Raw genomic sequence first — 23,245 nt, 5'->3', positions numbered from 1 at the left:
GTTTGGTAGGTTGTAGCTAGTCTGAAACATGTTCTCATTTAATTTTGGAATGTACGATAAATCAGAGGAACATCTATACAGATCTAGTCTTGGTTGGAATAGAAATAGCTTGTTGTTTTGACTATATGTTGGGCGTTTTGGTGTTGCTGCAACAAGATACTTGAACCTGAAGAAATGATTGAGGTGGCTAGCTTATAACTTTGGGAATATGTTTGCTAATTACAAGGTCAAGAAAATTGAGGTCTATGAGCAATTTGTTTTCAGTGAGAGGAGAATTTTGCAGTAAAATTTCTAGATATAATCTTGATTTGGTATTTTCCTATTGCGGGATTGGATGTTAATTCTCGACAACTTTTTCTTCTAAGAACTCCACAACTTATTTGTTTAAAATTCGAGCACCTTTCAATAACCTTAGATGAAAACACGGCACAAATAAAGAAGTAAGAAAATGCACAAAATTTAATATGGTTGAATGTCTCTTAGTTTACTTCACATAAACATCTAATAAAATATACTCCACTCACTATTTTAAGGGAAAGTTAATTTACTTTAGCAATTAAGAAAATTAGTTAATTACAACAGAAAATAATCAATAATTACAATTTTATTAAAAGCGTTCGAACTCAGCATCTAAAAGAGGAAAATCTATCTACATAGTAACAATTTAGAACCCATCCAGCATCATACTAAAAAGCTGCAGCCCAACACTGACGACCAAGACCATGCCTTGCCAACACCTTAGTACACTCAATCAAGGACAGTAACAAATGATTGCAGCTAGCAGAGACACCACAAAATGGAGACCATGTCGCATGCCCCACGCACCAGTACATGCATGTACATGATCAAACATTCATTCCACCAACCATATTCAGCTCCTTAGTACAATCAGCACCAAACTATTTCACACTCAATCATCATCTACTATATATATATATAAAAAGAATGTACTATCAAAAGTATATTACTGTCCCCAACCCTACTATTTCTTATAGTTACTTTTTACTACTTCTTAAGGATAAAATTGGAATTTCATGCGCATCAGATGCTTTAGAATTGCTCCATTTATAATTTTTCATTTTCTTCCAATGTTGTCCAAAACTGAAAACTAATGCATAAAATAAATCAAGGCTATTTGGGGTATTTCACACAATTTCACTTTAATTCAATTTTGATTCTTCCCACACTTTCCTCTCCCTCTTTCCACGGTTTCCTCTCTTTCTCTCTGTACAGAGAAGGTAAAATTTTCTTCTCTCTTCCTCTTCTTCCATTCTTCTTCTATTGTTCCTATTACCATATTTCTTCATCAATTTCTTCATTCTTTTTCACAATTTCTTCATTCTGCACAATATTCTTCGATTTTTTCCTTTTGGTTTCGTATGATTTTTGTTTTCTTCCGTTTTTTCCGCTTGATTTCACTGGTGATTGAATTTTATGTTGATTGTTTTATTTTTATGCATTTCGTTGATTTTGCGTTGTTGTTAGAGCAGACTATGATTTTGTTATTTCAAAGGTATACAAATCTATTTTTTCCTGATGTTTTCTTGTGTTTATTTTTCATTCTTGCATCTTCTTCAAATCTTGCAGTTTTGTTTATATTTTCACATCAGTTATATATTGTTTGCTGATTCATTTTGATGTTTCTGTTATGCATATTGATTGTGTGTCCATTTGACATCTAATTTACTAATTTCTTTGAATTTTGTGTTGCTCTTTTTCAGTTTCGTATATGCACTCAAAGTGTTTGGTAAAATGCTGCAGTGAATTCTCATCAAAATTAGCCTCACCAGGTTTGATGTTGTTTTTATTTTTTTTATTCATAAATATTTCAATCAATTTGTTTATTTGTGTTTGATTTGTTTTGATATAAATTCAGTCCATATCTAGCATATAGGTATTGATAAATTTCTAAATGATCTATCCAAATCTATCACCCTAATCTGTTTTAAATGATCCACCTCCCATATTTGCCATTCTTCAACTATAAATCACATGTTTATAATTCTTTTTTCTTTGCTTTGCATATTTATTTACCAGGTAGGAGTTAAAAATATAATTTACCATGTTGTTTGGTGTCGAAGAATGCAATTTAATAAATTAATCTTTTTTCTTTTAGAAATTGGTAGCTTATGAAATATGATTTTGAAGTTATTGTGTTTTGTCATTTGGTATTGTAAATTGTAACATTTTCTTCAAGATTTTGTGTTTGGTCATTGGTGTGAATGTGTATATGAGATTGAATTTATGTCTGGTGTAGCGGAGGCAGAGAGGTGGGTTGGTGCATTCCTCACAATTTTCTTCGGCGTGTTCTGCTGCACCATCATTGCAAGGAATGCAATAAAGGATTATGGGTTTGGCCAATGTAGCCTCTCAATTTTGAATTAATGGAATTCTTTATGCTAAGCAGCAACAACTTTGAATGATCCAAGGACAAATTCGGGAGCAACTCTCATATCAGGCTTCACTTTGCAATTATAGGTATGATCCAATTTTGATTAGTATCAATAAACCTTTGTGGCTTAATATTTTGTCAAATGTCATATTGCTAAACTTGATTTCACATGCCTGTAATAACAACATTTTTAAAGTGCGGCATTTTGGAGGTTTTTAATTTTTTCAAGCTGGATTGTATGAACTGGAGGTTTTTAATCAGTTAAAATCAAGCTACTTTGTTTATGAATAAGAACATCATATACTTGAAGAATTCACAACCTAAGGGTCATACTAACATCTTCTCTATTTTTTTTTTCTTATTTTCACTTCTGATTACAAAAATGCCACCTTGATTTCACATGCCTGTAATAACAACATTTTTAAATTGCGGCATTTTGGTTTCTACTTGAAGAATTGACAACCTAAGGATTTAAGTTTAACTTCTCTATTTTTATTTCTTATTTTCACTTCAGACTACAAAAATGTCAAATTGATTTCACATGCCTGTAATAACAACATTTTTAAATTGCGGCATTTTTGTTTCTACTTGAAGAATTGACAACCTAAGGATTTAAGTTTAACTTCTCTATTTTTATTTTTTATTTTCACTTCTGACTACAAAAATGCCAAATTGATTTCACATGTCTGTACTTACAACATTTCTAAGTTGTGGCATTTTGCTTTCCTCTTAATGTTTCAATGTTTTAGCAAATGACTGTGATAAACACATGCTCAGTAAAGAACCCCAAACCAAATCAGAAAACAATTTGGTTGAATCGAACCAAACAATATTAAGTTTGGTGCAGAGGTTTAAAATTTACAAGTTGAACTGCTTTTGAACTGATTCTTAAGCCATTTAAAAAACTGCTTGGTTTTATGGTTCTTATTTAACCAATTCAAAAACTGATTCTCTGGAACATCATCTACTTGAAGAATGCTCTGCATGCTTGTGTTCAGGTTAGTGAAATTATTTCTCATTCGATTATTTCATTGTTATATTTTAAGCTGTGTTTTTAAATTTGCTACAATAGCTGAATCTGTGTAAGCTTTGTTCAAAAATGGTTTGACCAATATTGTTAAAAATATAATTTTCACAGTATGTACTTTGTTTTAAATGTAAGTGCGATATCTCTTTCCTTCACTTTATTAATTTTTTTTTTAGAGTTCCTTCACTAGCTAAAATTCCATTTCAAAATCTTATGTTAAATGAGTGTTTTGTTCTCTTTTCTGTTGGCATATATATGGGGACATGTTAACAGGATAATGTTGATTGGTATGCAAAACTAATATTACTCAAAAAAAATTAGGAGCCATTAGATTTTTGTTTGAATAGACAAAATTAATTAAGCGCTTATAACATACACATTATTCATATAACTGCTCATGTATAAAGCTATTTCTATTAAGAAATAATTGAATGTAAGATTGCTTGAGATCCTCCATTAACTGTTTTATCATTTGCCTTAATTAATATGTCTTATTACTCTTAGGCAAGGTAATAAATATGTCTTGGATTATTTCACTGTTTTGTCATTTGCCTTAATTATAATTTGATACTCAATTTATTTGTCTATTGAATAGATGCAATTGGTGCCTTCCAAGAGGTTACCTCAACAAACAAGAGTTTAAGGAATATCAAACCAGTAACCTTTCTGCTAAAAGAAACAAGGTATGCTTTTCTGTCTAATCAACAATCATCTTTTCAATGCTTCATTTGTACAAAACTTTGAACTATGATTAGTAAACCATTTCTAAGTTTCCTTTTTGCAAAACTGATAATTGCTAGACTCATACATCTTTTCAATGCTTCATTTAAGTTTCCCATTGAAAATCCTATGGCAAATGCAATATTTTCAAACTTGATGCATGACCTGTTTCTGAATCTAAACTCTTAACCTTCTTATATTATTACAATACATCAGTATTAACTTCTTGATTAGGACATTACATGTGATACACAAGTACTCCTTTGTGGACCTGAAAGCGGTTCCAAGTGATGTTTTGAAGAAGGTCAGGGCTGATAAGAATAAGACAAAGCTTGGACTAGACTGACGAAGTTTTGTTCAGATGAATGGTTTTATGAAGAATGAAACTCTCGGGGTGAGTTTTGTAAACAAGACAACATCAAATGTGATCAAAGTTGTGAAAATATAATTCCACAACTCTATATATTTTCCATAAGTTGTAATGATGTCTTTATTCAGTCTGAATAATATACATAAGTTGTAATGATCTCTTTAATCAGTTGGGATAATAGTTATATTAGCAATTTCCTAATTAAGATTTATTATCCCTATTTTATCTATACAATACATTTGAGAGATTAAAAACCATTAAGAAAATATACTTTAATTAACTGATGTTCGTTTTGATTTCTTATTAAAACTATAAAATAGACAGGTTCCAATGTCTAACTCAAAGTTGATAATAATGTCCATTAAACGCACAAAATAACATATTTAATATTTAACTTGACTTAATATACTGTTGTGAAAACTTCTAATTCAATTATCATTATTTGAAGTCCAACGTGAAATGTTTCAAGAACCAAAGGTGTAAAGTTTGAGTCATTAAAATCTGCTCAAATCAATATATGTTTTTACGCGGGACCTATATTTATCACTTATCAATAAATTAAGTTTCGAATTCAAAAACATTTAAACGGATTTTCACATGTAAGTAAAGATTTTTATAGAAATATTATATTAAAGTTGATTTTTTTTTTTAATACTTCATGTAACACACTTATCAAACAGGGAATATGTATGCATATGATTTTATACTGAAATGAGATAGTGTATATTTATGAAATATAATGCGAACTATATATTAATAATTTTTTTTTGAAAGATAATAATTATGAGTGTATGATATATTGGTATATATTAATAAAATAAATGTGAGTATAATTTATGTCACTAGACACGTGTTTATCACTTATCATTAAATTAAAATTAGTATTCGAAACACTACAAAAAAAAAATTAACTACGTAAGGTTCGACTATGATTCACAATCAAATGCTTGCTATTAGATAATTAACTACGTAAGGTTCAATCCTTCAACAAAAAAATACGTAAGGTTCGGCAATGACTCACAATGGAAAATGTTCGAATATTTTTAACAAATTTTTACATGTAGAATAATCAAAGATTTTATATAAGTATAATATTAATGTTCTTTTATACACATGGTGAGAATAGATTATTTAGAACGGCGGTGGTCGGAGAAGTTGTTCTTATCGTCAATACTAAAACAAAACAAAAAATTATATACTATGATTAATCATACTTCAATTTTTTCCGTTGTTTTTTTTTTTGAAAATATATCACTAAAAAACCCGTTGGAGTGTACAATTGTAACACGGGACCCATTTTAGTAACTACAACGAGTGATCAGTTTTAATAAGTATTTTTTTAATATCTCTATTTTTTTTTTTGAAGGATTTAATATCTCTATTTAAATACCGCGATTGCCTAAGTTTTATTAATATATTAATAAAATATATGTGGGTGTATGGACTATATATTAATAAAAATATATATGAGTATATGTTTGTTTTACGGGAATATATTAGTATATTCTTATTTCTGAAATCTAATGGGAACTATATATTGATAAAATATATATGAGTGTATGGACTATATATTAACAAAAATATATCTCACTGTATTTTTTTTACGGGAATATGTTAGTATATCTCACTGTATTTTTTTACGGGAATATGTTAGTATATGTTTATTTATGAAATATATTTTACGATAGCAGTATTATATAATACATTAATTATGATTTTTCACGGGATGCATATTAGTATTTTTCACACTAAAACATTAAAACATATTAGTAAATAAAATGTATGATTATTTTTATTTATTAGCATTATTAATATCGTCAATACTAAAATTTAATATATATTTGTTCATATTAAAATTTAATTATTTTGTCTTTTTTTATTACTACCGATCAATATATACATTATTATGCTTTAAATACTTTACATATTTTCACTATGGACAAAAAAATCACTATGCCAAACGCAGCCGAGACGCGACACGCGGCGGAGCCGCGGCCATACAGCGCGGCGAAGCCGCGCTACCCATGCTGTAGCACGGGTATCTCGACTAGTATGTTATAAAACATATTCCTATACTCCAATTTGTTTTTTAGCACAATTAGGGGACACCAATTTTAGTTAATTGAAAATATTTTAATGAAAAAACTCATTTAACTATCCGCATTTTTTGAATTAAATGAAAGATATACTATTAGAGATACTAACATTACATAGTTCAAAAATTGTTACTTTGGCTTATAATAATGATCAAGATTTGAGTTTTTTTTTCTTCTTATAATAGTGATTAGAGGACGGAGTGAGTATTTACTTTATCAAATAAAATTACAAGGGTTGTAATCCACTTGTAACGATCTTTTAGGATCAATATTTCATAAATTATGTGTATATGTCATCCGGACAAAAACTTGAGAGAATTAGTCATCCACCCTATATATCAATCAGAATGCACTCTAACTAACACACACATGCATTGTTGACAAACTGCACAAAACTGATTGCAAATGCCGGCAGCAATGAATGTCATTAGGTGACATGAAATATATTTATATGAGTAATTAGCCAAATACCCCCCCGAAATTGCAAGGCGCGTCAATTACCCCCCTGCAGTTAACGAAATATCAATTACCCCCCGAAATTGATAAACGTTAGTCAATTACCCCCCTCCGTTAATTTCCTCCATCTAACATGCTGATGTGGCAGTTAACTGCCCACGTGGCACTGCCACATGGTCAGAAAAGGCATGCCACGTCAGAGGGGGGTAATTGACTATATTTTTTAAATTTTTTTTGAAAATTTTTTTTTTTTTTGAATTTTTTTTTTTGAACAAAAATATGATTTTTCCTTGCAAATTTATGATAATTGATCACCACTATGAATCTTATTCCTTCTATATGCTAATTTATATGACTAATATATGCCACTGTCATTATTATCACTACTATATAATGTGCTTATACAGAGATAATTCTGTCATATAGTTCTGTCATATAGATGTTCTATGCTTATACTGTCATTATACTGTTCTATGCTTATACTGTCATTATAGGTAGCATACTTAAATGATGATTTCACAGAGATAATTCTGTCATATAGTAGCATACCTTAGTCATAGATTATAAACTTAGACACTCATGCACCTAGACACTGCAGGCACCCAGACACTGCAGGCCGCAGAAACACGCCACCAACCACAAACAGAACTAGCATAATAGGTTCTGTCAAAACATAAGCCCAAATAATTCAAATACAGGGGGGTTTTTGACCATTATTGATAAACTACAGGGGGGTTTTTGACCATTATTGATAAACTACAGGGGGGTTTTTGACACGAACTTGTTGGAACAATAACAACACAAACAACTTAGAACAATAGCAGCACAAACAGCTTAGCATAATTGCCTCTTACATTTGTTTCCAATACACATAAGAAAATACTTAGAACAACAATACATATTTCATATAACTATTGTGAACCAAGAATTTTAATCAAAACTACCAACATACACAACAATACTATCATGTACTTCAATAAAAATCAACATGCAAAGCTTCCATTATCATTTTCATCATTATTAAGCCCTAAAGCAAGCTTCAATTCCCCCTCTTCTGTCCAAATCGAAACACACCATCAACTTCACATTATATAGTAGTGATAATAATGACAGTGACATATATTAGTCATATAAATTAGCATATAGAAGGAATAAGATTCATAGTGGTGATCAATTATCATAAATTTGCAAGGAAAAATCATATTTTTGTTCAAAAAAAAAAAAAAATTTTCAAAAAAAAAAAAAAATTCAAAAAAAAATTAAAAAATATAGTCAATTACCCCCCTCTGACGTGGCATGCCTTTTCTGACCATGTGGCAGTGCCACGTGGGCAGTTAACTGCCACATCAGCATGTTGGATGGAGGAAATTAACGGAGGGGGGTAATTGACTATCGTTTATCAATTTCGGGGGGGTAATTGATATTTCGTTAACTGCAGGGGGGTAATTGACGCGCCTTGCAATTTCGGGGGGTATTTGGCTAATTACTCATATTTATATTCATGAACATAGTAGTTCAAACATGGGGTCTATGGCCCTCTATTTTATCAAAAAATTAAAAAAAGTAGTTCAGACATGCCAATCAATACCATTAACTTAATTTGTTCTAGTCATAAAAAATTATTTAAGTCAACTAATGAATTCAAAACATGCACATTATAGGGGCGGGGAGGAGAAAAACAGAAACATAGGTTCCCTTACAAAAATGTAACCAAATTTATTTTTATAATGTCAACTTGACATTATATGATTTTCTTATTGCTTACTTCATCCACAACTTGCGGCACATTTATCTATATAAGTTCATGGCAAATGAACTACACTAGTATCTAAAGAAGCAGTTTCTCACCTTCAGATCAAAGAAGACACTAACAATGGTAACTAATCTTTTCTTTTTACTTGCCACACATTTTTAATGTTCTTCAAAATGGACCAGTTAAGGAAAATGATTCAATTTCTTAACTTATTATAGGTTATATTGGTGTCACTGGATATTTTTACGTTAGCGTCTCTTAGTTCACCAACCGAATTATCTGCTTAGAACACTTTTGAACTTGTTTGATTACTTGCCAGGGAATCTGCAGAAGTATGGCTACACAACCAAGGGTACAAAGAAGACTAGGAGGAAAAAGAGCTGCACTTTTTGTATATGGTAAGAACTTGAAACTTGGAAAATCCCATGTGTGTCCTTTTATATGTTAAAAATGTTTTGTTTGTATTTATTAAATTGAAATTCCAATTTTTGGATGCAGCTATGGAAGGGTTAGAGAACATGGCTTTTGTTGCCAATGCAGTGAGCTTAATAACTTATTTCACTGGGTCCATGAACTTCAGCTTAACAAAATCAGCAACAACCCTAACCAACTTAATGGGAACTGCTTTTTTACTACCACTCCTAGGTGGATTAATTTCTGATACATATTTGTCTAGGTTCAATACTTGTGTTCTGTTTGCATGCATGGAATTGTTGGTAAGTTTAATCAATTTCTCTTGCTAGCAAATTTTTCGTTAACGCAAAAATATCATCGAGTGTATATTCTATTAGTAGTATAACCGAAAACACATTTGAGAATCAAATTAACTAATGAAAGACACGTTTAAAGATCAAATTGACATTCAAAGTGACTTGTTATTCTTTGTTAATATTAAAAACTGATTAATAACTAGTGCCCTCATTTTTATTCTATCTTCACTTGCATTTCACGGTACAGCAAGGTGAAGAGGGGCCCTATGGTTGGTAATGTAGGAGCTAGGGTGTAAGAAAAATGAGTGTGAACATAGCATAGCTCAATAATGATAATTATGTTTGTACTTTCAGCATCATGACGTGGTCAATCCCATGATTAATCATTATAAACAAAGTTTAGTGAGAGCCTTCAATAATTGAAGGTGAATGTTTAAGGAAAAGCTAATTAAAGATGTAACAAAACACGAATAAATATCTTGCTAAAAGAAATGAATAAATATATTTTTTAAATCGTCGAGAGAGAAAAATATTATTATTAATTGAAATGATACTAATGACGTAAAAAAAAAAAAGTGACCATAGCGATTATTTTACAACCGTCGCATATGAGATTTTTTTAAAAGGATTAATCATCATACAACTAATTTTTTTAATTGCAGGGATATAGTATCCTAACAGTTCAAGCACGTTTCCAACAATTAAGACCAATTCCTTGCAAAGATATAGCACCAATTCATATGAACCAATGTGAACCTGCTAATGGAAGCCAAGCTGCTATACTTTATACAGGTCTATACCTTTTTGCATTAGGAACAAGTGGTGTTAAGGCAGCTTTACCAGCCTTAGGAGCTGACCAATTTGATGATAAAGATCCAAAGGAAGCAGCTCAACTTTCAAGCTTTTTTAATTGGTTTTTACTTAGCCTTACCACAGGAGCAATATTTGGTGTTACTTTCATTAATTGGATTAGTACTAATCAAGGATGGTATTGGAGTTTTACTGTATGCACTATAGCAGTCTTTCTCTCAATTCTCTCTATTTGCATGGGTAAGTCATTCTACAGAAACAATACTCCAAAGGGAAGTCCTCTAATTAGAATCATACAGGTAAATATCATTATCCTCATTTTTTTCTACATGCTTCAAAATGTTATTGTACTTTAAAGGGAAATTTAATTGTGATGCATATTTAATTTGTTGAACTTTCAGGTGTTTGTGGCAGCCTTCAGAAACAGAAAACTCCAAATTCCGGAGAATGCAGAAGAAATGCATGAGATCCATGAAAAAGAAAGAGGAGACAGTTATGAAATCCTTAAAAGGACTGATCAATTCAGGTAATTATATATAATGAAACATATTTGAATTTTGATTCATCTAAATTTAATGCAACATGACTATTATATTTACTAATTCGTTTCTTTCTTTGTGAAAAAAAAAATTGTATTCACAGATTCTTAGATAGAGCAGCAGTTGGAGGAAACAGTACAGGATCATGGAATCTTTGCACAGTGACACAAGTAGAAGAAACAAAAATCCTAGTCCGAATGCTACCAATAATATTAAGCACAATATTTATGAACACATGTTTAGCACAGCTTCAAACTTTCAGCATACAACAAAGCACAACCTTGGACACAAACATCTTGGGATTCAAAATGCCAGGACCCTCCCTCCCAGTAATCCCTCTATTGTTCATGTTTGTCCTAATTCCTCTATACGACCGAGTTTTTGTCCCGCTTATTCGAAGAATCACAGGAATCCCAACCGGAATCCGACACCTTCAAAGAATTGGAATTGGATTGGTTCTATCAGCTATATCAATGTTAGTTGCTGGTTTTGTCGAAACACGTCGAAAATCTGTAGCCATAGAACATAATATGGTAGATAGCACTGAGCCTTTACCAATGAGTGTTTTTTGGTTGGGTTTTCAATATGCTATTTTTGGAGCTGCAGACATGTTTACACTTATTGGACTTCTAGAGTTTTTCTATGCAGAAAGTTCAGCTGGAATGAAGTCACTTAGTACAGCAATTTCTTGGTGTTCTGTTGCATTTGGTTACTTTACAAGCACAGTGGTTGTTGAGGTAGTTAACAAAGTGAGTGGTGGTTGGTTGGCTAGTAATAACTTGAATAGAGACAAGCTTAACTACTTTTATTGGTTATTGTCAATCATAAGTGTTGTAAACTTTGTATTTTACTTGGTTTGTGCTTCTTGGTATAGATACAAAACAGTGGAAGACAAACACCTAGGTGATTTAAATGATGTTGACATGGTTAAGGTTTAAATTAGATTACTAGGACTATTGAATCTACATGTAATTTAGTATATATTTATGTTTTTGTACAAAAAGAATTATTATAAATAAACTTGATTTGATAAACGTAAATTGATTCACAATGATTTCATATAAAACCTTATTGCATGAGAAATGACAAGACAAATCAAGTGAAGAAGATGATGAGTATCATGCATATTCGAATACTTGAAAAAACATGGTTAGCAATGTGTAAAATTGTGGTTAATTATGTTCAATGGATGATTAATGAGGTTGTGTCATCTTGTTATATTAAATAATCATCTATTGAACTACTTAACCACATGTATAACGATGTTAAACATCAAATTCGCTGTGGATTTTTGTTGAGAAAATTTGTGTTTGAATTGGTGGCATAGGCTGGAATGAAGTTGAGTATAATGAAATAGGGTAACATGCACTTTTTTAAAATATAATTAGACTATTTTAATTTTAATTCCATTTCACTATACCACTCATCCAAACATGACATAAAAGGTAGAAAATTGCTCTTCTCTCATATGTTTTTGCTCATTCCCATTGAGAAATACACTTGTGTGAGTTAACTCACGCTCGGCTATTTTGACGAAGGGAATGAGAAAAAACAGATGGGAGAAGAGCGGTACTCTAAAAGTTAGACCCTGTTTTTACTATGTAAGTTCTTAGACACATTTTTCCTACAACACTTGCATATTTAAAAAGTTTGTCTTCGGATGGGCCTTAGCATCAATAGACACTAGTTGTTTGGAAAATTGATGTTCCCACATCAAAGGTTGCTATGAAAAACCACGAAATCATTAATACAACCCCGATGGATTTTAACCGGCGGTAGTTAACTGTCGATGGAATTTAAGGTTAAATTTGTCATTTTATGGTGTTTCTTAGCATTGAGTGAATTGGGAAAAGCAATTTTCAGTTGTTTGTTTTAAACTTGGATGTTCAATACATTTCAAAAAAGTGCCAATAGATTTTCAATTTCCAAAAGTAACTTCAATCTGTTAAAAATGCTTCACAGTAATTAAAGAAGTGCTGATAGAGTTTTGGCTTTTGTATTTTCCTCCCATATAACTAACACACAAATAAAACTTGGAGATGCTGCAGCTGAAAAATTATTAAACGCTTGTTTGGTTATATTAACCTGTAAGGAAAAGAATTAGCAAATTTCTTACTAATATTTATACAAAACGTTAGCAAAACATTTTCATTAAGTTGAGATAATAAAAAATATTTCAATTCAGACAATTGGTTGTTATTTAAAAACAAGCATTGATTTGGATGTGAGATGGATCAGAGGTATCAAGAATTGATTTTGAATGAAAGTAAAGTAAATTGTGTTTGTATACGTTTATTTATGTAAAAATGAATTGAACTATAAATTTGTGTGTAAAAATCAATTTTAAACTAAAAAGTTATAAATATTAGCTTCAAGTAGAATCAATTGTGGAAGAAAAATCAATTCCTCTACTTGAAAAGAACCACACATGTCAGAATCGAAACAGTTTTAGTCCCTTTAGAAGTGAAATGAAACTAAACATACACTTAGGAAAGATATACTAAATGGGGATGATTGTCAAGCACAAACCAATGCAGTGGTGCTCGCAGCATGGCTGAAGTACTATGTCAACGTAGTGGTGATATGGTGCCAAACGGGCATCTACCAAACACTAAGATACATATCTTCTGCCTATGATTTATAGCAGTAGTGAACTGCATAAATTCTGAATGTGTTGTTGCAGTCGCTGATAGGTCAAGACTGCAAGGGCCTGCTATAAATTGATAATGTTTCTTGCTCGTCATGAGAAATTCTAAGATAGACACAAGCACAAATCTAAATCATTTAAGCGCACACACAACAATACATATTAACCAATGTTTTCAATAATAATAACAATAAATTGAATTTTTTTTCTCTTTTTATATATTTCTATTTGTATGTGTGCCTAAACCAATATTTGTGGTTGTGACCAAACAAGAATTGCTCGTCTGTCATTTACACTAGGAGGCAAATGATTTCACAGTTTAGTTGAGAGAATATCAAATAAAATTGCGTCTAGAACTTGGTTGGTCAAAATTTCCATATTTTGACTTCAACAACAAAAAGTCAACACTATATATATTGATATATAAAAAAAAAAAATTATATATATATATAGAGAGAGAAGGGATCAATTGACTCCAAGAGTAAGTCTTTAGACTTACTCTAAATCATTTTAATAATAATTAATGGTTATGATTAATTGTAATAATTATTAAGGTGAGGTTCTTTCATCTCTAAACATGTGAATTTCCAATTCTTCTAATCTCTTTGTGCTGTCTCTCAACGTTTTTTATTTTTCAATTTTTAAAAGTCAATTTTTCATGTTTACGACCTTCGACAAATCTTCTTGTTAGGGTTTAATTGGTGCACAATTTTTTTATTTGATTTTTCTAGAGATTGAATTGATTTGCGTTGTAAGACCTCGTTTGGTAATCTTCAATTCACAAGATAACATAATTACCACACTGCCTTCAATTTCAGTAGCTAATTCTATCGTTAGTGGCATGTGGTTCCCTTCACATCTAATTATCTTAATATATACAATTACTTTTTTCATGAAAGGATTTTGTCAAAAATAAAAATAAAGAATTGAAAGGAGATGACATACACATCAGGTTTATTAATCTCCATGTGCTAAGTTTTGAATTATGAGCGGAAGCTCATTTGTATTAATGGTGTTCCGCTGTAGACTTCAAGAAGAAGGAGTAAAAAAGCCTCACCCTATCAATTATTATTATAATTAATCATAGTCATTAATTATTATTAAAATGAAGGGTCATGATTTGGAGTAAGTCTAAAGACTTACTCTTGGAGTCAATGGATCCCTTATATATATATATATATATATATATATATATATATATATATATATATATATATATATATATATATATATATATATATATATATATATATATAGGTTTTGTTACAAGCCACCCTTTGGTAGTGTCTTTTAACAAATCACACCTTAAGGTGTGATATTCACTTTTTAGTTATAACTTTGCTAAAAGACACCTTCATAAAAGTAAGTTGGTGTCTTTTCGCAAATGCTCATAGAGTAACTTGATAAAAAACACCTTCGTAAAAGGTGTCTTTTATCATAACCCTATATATATATATATATATATATATATATATATCCTTTATTATAAAAGCCTAACTTGATGTGCTGGCAGTGTTGCCCTAATCACTCCTATTTTTTCCTCCCTAATCCATAATTAATGCTAATCTCAACTGCCAACCACACCTTAAATCTCAGCCTTTGATCTTATGACCTTTCAAGCTTGCATTAAGTGCTGACCCTATCTGCCAACTACCCACTCATGAACCTTCAATGTCCATCCAGTTTTCAAATGAATTTGTATTACCCGAGGTGTCTCTCTATCTCCCCATTCTCTCAACTCTTTTGCTATTCCCATTCACTCTTAGGTTTTCAATGCCAAACTCTTTCCTCCTCTAACTCCTTCTTCCTTCAGAGAGAGTGATTAAGTACCTCATGTGTTGTGTCTTGCTTGATGTTCATTTGGTTATGCAAACCGGATTGTAAATCGGTGAAGTTATAACTTTCACAAGAAAATCGGTGAAGTTTAGTTTGATGAAATTGTGAGGATTGGAGTACGAATTGGACCCTAAATATAGCAATTTTAGGTACCCCTTCTCTCACTATTTTTCTCTAATTTCTATCAATTTGTTAGGGTTTAGAAATCTCTACCACTACTTTATATTTGCAAATCATCTTTCTTTTCTCTCAATTGAATCTTTAATTCTTCATCTGTTAATTAGGTCATAATTTATCTTACTCGGTGGTTCTATCAAATTTGATTCTATATCCGAGCTTTCCTTGGCAAGAAATGCAGCTATTTGGCAAAAAAATCAAAATATAGCAATTGGGGTTTCAAGGTAGTTGAGTTTTTTTTAAAAAAAAAAAAAAATTATTCTGTGATTTTTTTAACCTACACATCTGCAAGAAAGTTGTTAATATTATGTTTGTAGAAGAAAATTATGAACTTTTCAACTCAAAATCATTGGTTTTTCTATTATTTGTGAAATTTTGAACAAAACCATTTGCTACATTGGTTGTTTCTTTAGTTTTGTTTTGAAAAGTTTACAGCCTTAATTTTTTGGAGTTTTGCGGCCAGCAGCTGTTAGGAGTTTTGTTTTTTGGTTTTAGTTACCATCTGGTGTAGCAGTTCCATTACTGTTACTGTCTGCTATTTTGAGCTGGATAATATCTGAGAGAACGATAAAAATGGTAGAAAGACCAAAGTCATTGATATCAAATTAGAAGATATTGAGTAAGATATATATGAACGTGGATATTATATATTATGTGAGGTGAAAATGAATATCATTATACATTGCAAGGGAAGAAGAATCCACTGTTCTTTTTGGGGTGAACTTGCAAAAACAATTGAGAAGTATTTTGCTGTGAATGATAATTCCCAGCCGATAATATTGATATTACAGTTTGGCAAAACTAGGAAATACTATATGGGTAGATACAGTCAACTCCACATCACAATTCATGTCTGAACTATATTGTTTCGTTATTTTTTTTTCTGTTAACACATTGCATACACGTCCACGTTGCAATGGGTGTGGTGAACTCATTCTTTGGGACGAAAGTTATTTTAAACGGCGATCTGCCTGAAGTTGAAATGTACAAAAAAAAGTATTGTGTTGTAACATATAAATACATGATTTTCGAACATTTTTACGCATGACCATGGTTAACAACTTTACGTATTTTGTTTGTTGATAGAATGGATTCTGCTCATGTACAATTGACTCAAGGTGTGAGCATGATGTCTTCATATAGTGCACGTCCCGTGGCTGAGGAGTTGCTGGAGACAATGCGGATGACTATAGAAGATTTAATAGAGTGCCATCAGGTAATTGATTACGACATCGCATTAGAAATGATGAAAGGATTGTGGTCGGTAATTCAGTAATTTTATGATATGATCGAAGGATTGTGGTTGGATTTTATTTTGTAGTTTATATGTGATGCTGAAAAAGTGAACTTTGTTGTTTAAAACCTTTGAAATGGAAAATGATTTTCTTAGTTGCTTTTTCTTTCAGTTCATATTAAATTCAGAATTCAACTCAAGTTATTTGCATTTTCGATTTGAATTTAATATCATGTTATCGCTAAAAAAAATCCGGTTATTAGAGGTATGATAGGTGATTATATTTACAAGGGTTTTGGTCGTGATGATTCGTTGATGCCTTGATCGATAACAATAGTTTTGGCTCAAAAATCTGTTTTCATAAAAGTTAGTGCTCTCAATTTACGTTTGCTATCTGTTCTTATAAATTTCAGAATTTAAGTCAAGTTTTCTGCAATTTGGCTATGATTATAATATCATGTTATAGCAAGTGTTTGTACACTTCTTATAGGTCTGAGATATGATTATCAATACAAACATTCCTTGATTCTTCTGCATGTTAGTTGCATACTGAATTTATTTACATATATTGATCATTCCAAATCAGAAATTCATGGACTGTAAACATATCATTCAATGTTTGTGTTTTCACTTTCTAATGATTTCAAGGTTATTTAAATATGTAGCTGACTTAATTAAAGATAACAATAACATGAGTATTGAGTCCCATTGCAGTATACTCTCTGTTCACTTTATTGGAGTTGCATGGTCTACTAGAGAAATGGAGTTTCTGTTTTTCATGTCCCTTATGATGTTTTGAATGTAATAGTTGTGTTTAAACTTTAAATCAATGTTTTAAAAATTGAAGTGGAACTCGAATGAGTCAAGAAATAAGAGTTTTATAAATTAAAAATTATTGTAGAAGTTTGAAGAACAGTTGAGAACTAAAAACCATGAGATCAGCACTTCAAAATCAAAAGACAAGTGAAGACAAAGAGCAAATAATGGGCAATGATGAAATTACTTAGATTAATTTGGTAACAATTAGATTCTCTTGATATACTTGAATTTTGAGTTCTATTATTTCTATTTTTCAAGTTTGCATTGTAACCTTAAGTTCCGAAACTTACTCAAATCAGAAGCTTAATTTTTTATGGAAACAGACCTTATGTCTTAAAACCAACTCAAATCAATTATAGTAATTATGTCACAACACTAGCCTGAAAAATAGGATTTTAATTTGTTTGGGACTTGGTTGATTTGAGTTTATTTCAGAACATGTCAAATGATATCTTGCTATTGATTAAGCGTAAGATCAACATGCTTCAAATGTCCTTCATCTCAGTGGTGTACTGATTCCTTAAAGTCCATGTCCTGATAGGTAATTATAAATTTCCGCTGCATATGTATGGTGTAGGAAGAAGTTTTGGTATGGTTTTGTTAGTCTGGCTTTAAGGACATTTGAAGTTTTGGTATGGTTTTGTTAGTCTGGCTTAGACTTTGTTCGGCTATTATTGAGGAAATTGGATTTAGGTTTGGTATCTATGAAGAGGAAGCTTTATGTTATTTTGTTATGGGATTTCCAGTATTTGCGTATGTGAAGGGAGTTAGAACTGCATCGATTATATATCGTCTAATTGTGAATGGATTCGTGAAGAGGGAAATTTTGGGATATACATGATATTTGGTCTGCTTAACTATTTATGGCGTGTCATCTTTGGATGTTCTGTTCTGCTGCACCGGTGTTCTTACAGTGGTAAGGATGGTTGATATATTCTGGCATTGAATCAAGCTGCTATTGAGATTTGCTGGTATCGGGATTGTGGTCGTGTGTACATGTCTGCTGCTATATTGAAAGCATATTCAAGAAATTTGTGGGTAATGTGTCGGTTGGAGAAGGAATTTGGTGGCTGTTCATTGGGCAGTTGTGTAACCTTATGATTATGATTATATTTTGATATTGATACTATCGTAGGATTGTTGTGTAGCAATATTAATAAACAGCCATCTATGTAATTTTGTGTAATGTTAGTATTCACATGTTAGAGATTTGCCATGCCCCTGTATTATCACCCAAAAGTTGTGAGCATACATATCATCTCAAATGTTGTTTATCATGAAGTCTTTCGTAATGTATCTTGATGATTAAAGTTCAAACCTTTTTCTGAGGTATACTATCATCTCATTTTGTTGTTATTGTTGTCGTGGAATGGAAAATATTTTTAAATTTTTATAAGACTTCTATTAACTATATACGTTTACATTGTTGCGATTTATTCGTTTAACTTCTTCTCGGTAGGACCCGTGCGGTAGCACGGGTCAAGAGTCTAGTGTGTGTGTGTGTGTGTGTATATATATATGGGTTATGTTACAAGCCACCCTTTGGTGGTGTCTTTTATCAAGTCACACCTTAAGGTGTGATTTTCACTTTTTAGTTATAACTTTGATAAAAGACACCTTCCTAAAAGTAAGTTGGTGTCTTTTCGCAAATGCTCATAGAGTAACTTGATAAAAGACACCTTCATAAAAGGTGTCTTCTATCATAACCCTATATATATATATATATATATATATATATATATATATATATATATATATATATATATATATATATATATATATATATATCAAGTGAGAATAGGTATCTTATGTGAGAATGGTAGGAATAAATCTCAACCATTGGATCAAGGTGTATGGCTTAGATTAAAAGCCAAAATTTAACAAGTCACATGTCTCTTCTTCCAATTTTCCCAAAAAGTTGCGACCTTTATCTCATATCCCTTAAAATCGTTTTGTTCTCCTTTGTCGTCACTCGTCACCGATCTTCTGCATTTACAACGGGTTAATGAATACCGGTTCTAACTACATGGATTTTTCAAATTGGGTTATTGAATCTGCAGTTTATATTACCAATTACATATAATAAAACACAATTGTTGTTGTGAGCCAAGATTTATAAATTAAGTATGAAGCACGGATACAGACACGGACACCAGACACGACACGGACACTGACACGCCGACACAGCTAATAATTTGAAAAAAATCACATAATTCAGTGTAATTACAAGTGTCGGTGTCGTGTCGGTGTCGGACACGACACGTGTCCGACACCGAGACACGCTTAATCCGAGGAGTGTCCGTGCTTCATAGGAACAATCAAATCATACCAATTACATATATTACCAATTACCATATATATATATATATATATATATATATATATATATATATATATATATATATATATATATATTATAACGAACTACAATGATATTCCACTTTCATCGAACTCAGAAATCTGACCCAGTTAATTATCCATAGTAGACATTACAGAGCATTATAAAAATAAAGTGAAACAGGAAGTTATTCTGAAATTTGAAACCAAAACCTTGCCCAGATAATTTCATTTATATATGAATGGCGTATTAACCACAATGATAAGGCTTTTTATTATGGAACTTACTTACAAGGAGTCAAATAGCTCCATGTTGAAACTTTCTTCAAGTTTCTAGCATTCAAAAAAAGAAAAAAACATGAAAAAATGAATACAGCACAAATCATACATCATGTTTCTTAAATATTTCTTTTCCCCAAGCTTTTGCAAGGGGCCATACATGTCAGGATAGCACTAAAGAACATTATTATTAGGTCATTGACAAATTTGCATCAATGAATAAGATGTTCATCCCAAACTTTAATCAGGACCAGCAGATTTGTCCTGGAGAATTGTTGAATAACAGCTCACTCCTAGTCCAAAACTGGAGTGGCGATTCATTCAGAATAAATGAATGTATCAAAAATCTTTCTTCACCCTCAGAAGGTAGTGGAAACTGCGTCAAGAAACTGCCACGGATTTATTTCCAGGTGAGGATTTATGAACCATGACAGTGTCGGATACTTTGGATGGAGGCCAGTAGCGAAACATGGACCTACCAACAATGTTCTCGATTGGAAGTGGACCCCTGATTGACACAAAAACAACACGGATGTTAGTCAGGCATCACAATTAAGTGCATATAATTAAGTATGAACTTATAAGATCCGAGAGCATGTTTTACATAAGCTAGAAGTTTGGAGAACAGCATCAACAAATAGGCCAAAACGTATCACCCAGCTAAAGCAATATACTCTCCATTCTCCAATAGAAACAAGAGAGAAAAGTTAGTAAGAAAGGACATAAAATTTACCAGTTATGAGAATCAAAACTCTTGTTACGGTTGTCTCCCATCACAAAGACATGTCCCTTTGGAACAACCTGCAAACATTAGAAGTACAAAAAAATACTATTAATCATGTTACCAAACAGAATTCACAATCAATAAACAAAAGCACCATTACCACAGAAATATCATTACCATTGGAGCCAGCTCATAAGCAAGAGGCTCTAAAACAAATTCCTCATCTTCAGCAACACCATTCACCAGAAGTTTCCCATCGCGAACCTGCGACAAAACCCAAAACAATATAAGATACTAGAAATCAAGATAAAACAATTCAAATGTGATCAGTTAATTACACAACAAATGAGTACTCGATCAAAGCTTACTTCAACAACATCACCAGCTTTAGCTACAACCCTTTTTATAAAAACATCAGATGAACTAAAACCATATGCCTACATAAGCCAAATCAAACAATAAAAAACATCATAATTCATCAACATATAATATGACAAAAGACTTGCAATAGTTGAACCACTGTGGCAGTAAAAGATACCTTCAACCAGGATGGTGCTTTGAAGATCACGATATCAGACACATCAGGCTTTCTAAAGAAGAATGAAAACTGTTACATAATCAAAAACCTTAATTAGTTCAAAACATCCTAAACAAAAAAAACACACAAATGAGACAAATGATTGATAAAAAGAAAAAATAAAAAAATAAACCTTTTCTGTAAGAACACGATCACCAACTTTAAGAGTTGGGTACATAGAAGCAGAAGGAATGGATTTGGGTTCAGCCAAAAACGATTTAAACAATAAACTAACAGTAACAGCAGTGAAAACAGCTTTAGCATCTTCGGAACAAACATTCAACAATTTCGAAATCCAACCACTAGTATTCTCCTTCTGAGTCAAATCCAAACGCGATTCTTTCTCAGAAGAAACAGAAACAGGCTCCGATTGTATTCGCGTTCCACCTTTATCAACCTCCCAAGTTGTTGCTATAGGAACAGATTCATTACAAGGAAGCCACTTTGAACCCTGCAAAAATGGTATAATCGAAGAAGTTTTGAATGGTGAAATACCCATAGCACCCATAGCCGCCGATGTTGACCCAGAAATCGCCGTTGACTTCATCATCGAAATTAAGCCTAAGATGATAGGATTGTTGCAGCTTTCGGAGAGAATTTCTCCGGCGAGGGTAGAATAGGCAGAAACAGGTGAACTTCTAGGTTTAGTGAAATCGGAATAGAGATTCCGATTGCGAAAGCCGCCGGAACGTTCGAGATCGGGTTTCTGATTGGATCCAAAGAGGCGCGAAAGGATGCAACACTCTTGGACACAACGAGAATTCCCGACTCGAACGCCGGCGGAGGAAACTAAGTTTTGGGCAACATAGCCGGAAAAGGAGAAGGTAACACGGATAGCCATAACGAAGAATTGAATAAGGTTGATGAAGAAAAGGTACAGGGTGGTTTCGGAGTGAAAGATTTGGGAAGGGTGAAACCCTAGCAAGTGAGATAAGCCATTTTGTGAGAAAAATTCGTTGAACGGAACAAGGTAGGGTTGAATTGAAGGGTAGTTAGGGAATCAGGGAAGGGTAGCGCCGCCGGCGGTGATGTAACTCCTCCGATTACCGGAGGAGGATAGAGAAAGCTACGTCGTTTTGATGAATTGAGAGAGAGAGAGAGAGAGAGAGGAGAGAGATGGTGTAGATTTTTTTGAATTGAATTGGGAATGGTTGAAAACAGGAAAAAATGGATTTTTAGGCTTTAAAAAGGAAAGACTGCGACTGGTAGTTACTACTTACCTTCTCTTTTCATTACTCGACATGTATCTTTCCATATTTACGATTTTGCCTCCATGAACCCATTTTGGTATGTGGTTGATTATCATACATACTTTTGATTCATTTATTTACTAGACTTTTAGCACGGGTTTTCTCGACTATATTAGAAACTACTCCCTCCGTTTTAAAATACATGTCCATTTTTTTGCAATGTGCATTATTCACTTGACTTACTTTGACCATATTTTTTAACTAATCTATAAATACAAATATTAGCATGTAAGATATTGTTTGATTTGTCTCGACAAATATTTTCAAAATATTAAATTTTTATAATTTTTTACTTTAGATAATTAAAGATATTAACAGTCAAAATTGTGCATTGGCATGTGTGAAGTGGTTGACTTGGACATGTATTTTGAAACGGATGGAGTAATAAATAATCTTTAACATGTAAGATTATTGATATGGTAGAAAATATTTTCTTCAAAAAAAAAGGCAAGCGGATAGGAATGAAATTTGTGTGCAATACATTTTTTTAGA

General features: G+C 32.0%; 2 protein-coding genes and 2 long non-coding RNA genes across 6 annotated transcripts; 3 read left to right on the top strand and 1 right to left on the bottom strand.

Moving 5' to 3' along the window:
* Nucleotides 1-1,018: 1,018 nt before the first annotated feature.
* On the top strand, nt 1,019-4,710 carry LOC146942023 (uncharacterized). 2 transcript variants are annotated; one of them, XR_015032550.1, is made up of 5 exons: nt 1,023-1,238; nt 1,722-1,790; nt 2,258-3,390; nt 4,015-4,102; nt 4,374-4,710. It is a non-coding gene; the product is annotated as an uncharacterized LOC146942023 (long non-coding RNA). The 2 variants fall into 2 exon arrangements; XR_015032549.1 differs by having other exon boundaries at nt 1,019-1,238; nt 2,258-4,102.
* A 4,177-nt stretch (nt 4,711-8,887) lies between these two features.
* Nucleotides 8,888-11,907, top strand: LOC146942022 (protein NRT1/ PTR FAMILY 4.5-like). Its single transcript, XM_085755984.1, has 6 exons — nt 8,888-8,937; nt 9,134-9,212; nt 9,313-9,530; nt 10,187-10,633; nt 10,736-10,860; nt 10,977-11,907. Exons 1-6 carry the CDS (start codon nt 8,935-8,937, stop codon nt 11,809-11,811), a joined length of 1,707 nt encoding a protein of 568 aa, XP_085612110.1. The 5' UTR covers nt 8,888-8,934; the 3' UTR covers nt 11,812-11,907.
* Nucleotides 11,908-15,223: 3,316 nt separating this feature from the next.
* Nucleotides 15,224-18,903, top strand: LOC146942021 (uncharacterized). Its single transcript, XR_015032548.1, has 4 exons — nt 15,224-15,505; nt 15,641-15,757; nt 16,620-16,749; nt 18,128-18,903. It is a non-coding gene; the product is annotated as an uncharacterized LOC146942021 (long non-coding RNA).
* A 1,219-nt stretch (nt 18,904-20,122) lies between these two features.
* Nucleotides 20,123-22,662, bottom strand: LOC146942020 (thylakoidal processing peptidase 1, chloroplastic-like). Of its 2 annotated transcripts, none has more exons than XR_015032555.1 (6): nt 21,637-22,662; nt 21,465-21,533; nt 21,295-21,363; nt 21,104-21,190; nt 20,807-21,003; nt 20,123-20,710 (listed from the first exon to the last, which is right to left on the bottom strand). XR_015032555.1 is itself a non-coding variant. In XM_085755986.1 (6 exons), exons 1-6 carry the CDS (start codon nt 22,342-22,344, stop codon nt 20,584-20,586), a joined length of 1,128 nt encoding a protein of 375 aa, XP_085612112.1. In that variant the 5' UTR covers nt 22,345-22,662; the 3' UTR covers nt 20,123-20,583. The 2 variants fall into 2 exon arrangements, 1 of the variants encoding a protein (XP_085612112.1); XM_085755986.1 differs by having other exon boundaries at nt 20,936-21,003.
* Nucleotides 22,663-23,245: the final 583 nt, after the last annotated feature.

Source organism: Medicago sativa, chromosome 3 (genome assembly GCF_051527215.1).
Source record: "Medicago sativa cultivar Bolivia chromosome 3, Bolivia_mono, whole genome shotgun sequence".
Classification (NCBI taxonomy): domain Eukaryota; kingdom Viridiplantae; phylum Streptophyta; class Magnoliopsida; order Fabales; family Fabaceae; genus Medicago; species Medicago sativa.
Note: the sequence above shows the minus strand (reverse complement) of the source record. Positions and strands in the feature narration are given on the sequence as shown.

What these genes read in the sequence shown, in the direction of transcription:
- LOC146942022 (XM_085755984.1), top strand. An exon ending in AGCTGCACTTTTTGTATATG is followed by an intron (nt 9,213 to 9,312) that starts GTAAGAACTTGA and finishes TTTTGGATGCAG; the next exon opens with CTATGGAAGGGTTAGAGAAC. An exon ending in AAAAGGACTGATCAATTCAG is followed by an intron (nt 10,861 to 10,976) that starts GTAATTATATAT and finishes TTGTATTCACAG; the next exon opens with ATTCTTAGATAGAGCAGCAG.
- LOC146942020 (XM_085755986.1), bottom strand. Translation starts at nt 22,344, where the DNA reads ATGGCTATCCGTGTTACCTTCTCCTTTTCCGGCTATGTTGCCCAAAAC. An exon ending in AAGCACCATCCTGGTTGAAG is followed by an intron (nt 21,364 to 21,464) that starts GTATCTTTTACT and finishes TGGCTTATGTAG; the next exon opens with GCATATGGTTTTAGTTCATC. An exon ending in AAGCTGGTGATGTTGTTGAA is followed by an intron (nt 21,191 to 21,294) that starts GTAAGCTTTGAT and finishes GTTTTGTCGCAG; the next exon opens with GTTCGCGATGGGAAACTTCT.